Below are 3,698 nucleotides of genomic sequence, written 5' to 3' on the forward strand. Positions count from 1 at the left end.
GTTGTGATCAGATGCGGCATAGATCATTGATATTATTTGGGTCTAGCTGTCGCTGGGTCTTTTTCTGATCGCTTTTCTTCATCCTGCTTGCGTGGCGTACGCAACACTTGCTTGCCGAACTTACATGTAGAATCCCAGCAATGTGTCTAATTATCAGTTAAATTTGTCTCACTTGGCTATCTTCCAAATATCGTGTCTAACTACTCGCTTTCTCTTGCAAATCATGGGCAGTAGAAGAGTGCATGTTGAATATCTTTAAATTCCTCTGGGCAAGTAGGACAGTGTGGTGAAGCGGACTGTATTAGCTTAGCATCTGAGAGAGAAAGTAATCCACTTGTCCGTGTCTTCGTCTTAACTACTTAGCAAAGTTAGGCATAAGTTCGTGTTTCCAGCATCCATTAGAAGCAGTATTCCATATTCGCTGCCATTCTTTAAAAGACGCAATTCGCTGTTCCAACTTTTGGTCGCTTGTTGGTTTTGCACCTTACCTTGGCAAGAGACGGTTTTGTTCACGTGCTCGGATATCCAGTGGGATTTTTACCGAAATCTCGTAAATTGCATGCTCCGTTACTGTCAGGTAAGCACAGGACACTCGCAAAGCGCTTAACCTATAAACCAGCCTGGCCTCTCGTAGGTGTCTTGTCACAGTAGATAGAATGATAGAAGCATCCTCTTGCACCTTGTACTCCCCCAATGTTCGGCAGCAACCGTGTTAGAGCATTTGTAACTACGGCGCCTTTTGTGCTGACCCTAACCGCATGCTCTCTGAAGGTCATGCGCGAGTCAATCATAACAACTAGGTAGATACTGTATAGCCGGTTTAGAATGAGTGTCAGGGACTCCGACATTTACCGCCAAACTCTATCTCTTCTGCCTTTTGCTCAACAAAACTGCCCTGCAAGCCGGAGTTTGGCGTTGTGCAACCAGCGCTCAATCCTGGCGATCGCATCGTTGCAGGTGAGCTCCACTTCAATGACATGTTTCCCCGTTACAACCAGCAGAACATACTTTAGCACGTCTATCAGTCAGCAGTCAATAAATCTTTCGACCCTTCTTTATTGCGCTTCAAAACTTTTATGCTGAGATTTGAGGGTATAAATTCTAAAAAAGTAAAGTTAGCCCACAAGGAGAGATCACTCAAAGGTACATAAGTATTGTAAAAAACTGAATATATATTTCAAATTATTATGGATAAAATACAAAAATAAATAAGAAGTAAATATGTACAGTTCCTCAAACCATTATACCCCTAAATCTCTACATTTTCGCATAACACTTGAACTTGTAAATAAAGCTCCTAACCTTGCCAATCTTCGCGTATGAAATCTACAGCCTTCTCAGCAATCATAATTGTAGCCGCATTTGTATTTGCACTGGGAATCTTTGGCATGATGCTAGCATCGGCCACACGCAAGTTTCCAACACCACGCAGACGCAAACGTGGATTCACACAGCTCGTCTGATCCGTCTCGGGCGCCATTTTCACAGAGCCCGCCTGATGATAAGTGGTGCATGAGAAGTACTTAATGTAGCAACGCCAATAGTCGTCGCTCTGTAGCTCAAAGACACTGCACTCGGCAATCAGGGGTAGTATTAAAGACGCGTTCATTGCTTTATATGCTGCGGTGTTTAGCAGTTGCTCTTGGAAGCGGATTGCGCGCAATAACGTCGCCTCATCTTCGCGATCACTAAAGTAGTTGGGTGTCAATTTAGGTGGATCTCTGTAATCAGCGCTTCGCAGGCGTATGTTTCCCGTGGATTTTGGGTTCGAGAGCACATTGAAGATGCCCAAAACGTCCGCAGTTTCAATCACTCTTCGTATATGAGCTTTAAATTCTTCTTTGACATTAAGGCCAGTAAGGAAAGTTTCTAGGCCATCAAAATCACCTCGTCGCAAAGTGAAATGATGATATTCAATATCCGGGTATGGACCATTCTTGAGCGTATTGATGAATCCTACTAGCGACGCAGTGCCGTGAGAAGCTAAAGGCCCATTCTGGTGAATTAGATAGTTGTAAATGTTATCTAGGCTATCTAGGGGCGTTAGAGGCCGTGCCAAATGCTCGTTTAATTTCAAGAATGTCACAACCTGCACGTGATCATACAGATTATTGCCGACAGGTAAGTCATGGACCACTGGAATGTTCAGTTGCTTCAAATGCACTGCCGGACCCACACCAGACAACATTAACAGCTTTGGTGAATCAATTGCGCCAGCCGATAACACCAACTCTTTGCCAATATTTACTCGCATTTTATGTTTGTTTCGTACAATGAAACTGACTGAACGTACATTTTCACCACTATCATCGAAATTTAAATTTGTCACAAGCGCATTTTTGATGACCTGTAGGTTTGGGCGTTGCGAAACTTTCGCAAGGTGGCCCTTGCCTGTGCTTATGCGTCGTCCATTTTGAAATGTACCTGGCAAATTGGAATATCCCATCTCGCTGCCTTCGGTGAACTCGCGTACACGGGGTATACCTAATTCTGCAGTGCCTCCATATACCATATTTTCAACGTCCGCGTCGTTGACCGGAAACGCGTTGAGTGTAACGTATCCTTGAGGATGCGTGCCATTACCAACTGGTCGTACTGAGCGTTCGAAATACGGTACCACATCGTCCCAACCCCAACCTGTGTTACCAGCCTGTACCCAATCGTCGTAATCGCCTCGATGGCCGCGTATATAAAGCATACCGTTCATACCACCCGTGCCACCTATCATTTTACCACGCGGCCAATAGCAACGTCTATCAACCAAGCCCCAACAAGACTTTTCGCTGTATTCAGTCAAATAATTCCAGTCTACTTTTGAATGTTCCAGAGCGAATAAAGTGCTGGGCACCTAAGAGGGTTTGAGAAAAAAAGAATATATTTATTTTTAGTGACTACATACATACACACAACATACCTCAGACTCTTGTGGAGGATCTCCGCCCGCTTCAAGCACCAACACTTTCCAATTCGGATTCTCACTCAATCGACTGGCTATCACGGAACCCGCAGAGCCGGCGCCTATGACTACGAAATCGTATGTATCTTCTCCTTTTCTCAGTAGTTGATCAGCGTAATCTGGTGGCCACAAGTCAGGTGGCGAGATGGCGCAGTGTGCGGCGAGCAACGCTTGTATTAGCGTGCTGACCATTGTGTTGACCGGGCCAATACTCTGAGCTGCGCATTGAGCGCTCAGCAGTGGTGACGACATTACGTAGCAATTACTGTTAGTTACGGAAATTTTTTAATTGTTTCTGTTTTATGATTTATCAGCCTGTTGATGGAGTTGGTTTGATGAGCGCTTGGGCATTAAAATAAAAACGTTTATTAACAGCGATATGAATCAAGTGCACGCGTTCACTACCAGTTAAATATTTCAGAGCTTATTCTCCTACTGGCTTTAAACGCTTCCCTTAACTAAGAAGATTGACTGCTGCAGGTCACTGAAATACTGACAGAAGTTCTTGCAATTGTTTCCCTTTTTATAACAGATGAACACCACTGTATTTATGTGCAAAAAAAAAACTAAATTTGTATATCATTGTTGTGAAAATATCTGTGTCAATGTCTGTTTACTTGTTTTAATATATAAATTATTATGTTTTGTAACAAAAAAACCAACAAACCTGACGGAGTATTCACATTGTGACGTTGAGTGCAGTAAACGAATATTGACTTTGTTGAAAGAGAATGGGAAAATT

General features: G+C 43.3%; 1 protein-coding gene across 1 annotated transcript; it reads right to left on the reverse strand.

Annotated features, from left to right (window-relative positions):
• Positions 1 to 1,232: 1,232 nt before the first annotated feature.
• LOC129239072 (glucose dehydrogenase [FAD, quinone]-like) lies at positions 1,233 to 3,404 on the reverse strand. Its single transcript, XM_054874355.1, has 2 exons — positions 2,915 to 3,404; positions 1,233 to 2,848 (listed from the first exon to the last, which is right to left on the reverse strand). The coding sequence occupies exons 1-2, from the start codon at positions 3,206 to 3,208 to the stop codon at positions 1,298 to 1,300; spliced, it is 1,845 nt and encodes a 614-aa protein (XP_054730330.1). The 5' UTR covers positions 3,209 to 3,404; the 3' UTR covers positions 1,233 to 1,297.
• Positions 3,405 to 3,698: the final 294 nt, after the last annotated feature.

Source organism: Anastrepha obliqua, chromosome 2 (assembly GCF_027943255.1).
Source record: "Anastrepha obliqua isolate idAnaObli1 chromosome 2, idAnaObli1_1.0, whole genome shotgun sequence".
NCBI lineage: Eukaryota > Metazoa > Arthropoda > Insecta > Diptera > Tephritidae > Anastrepha > Anastrepha obliqua.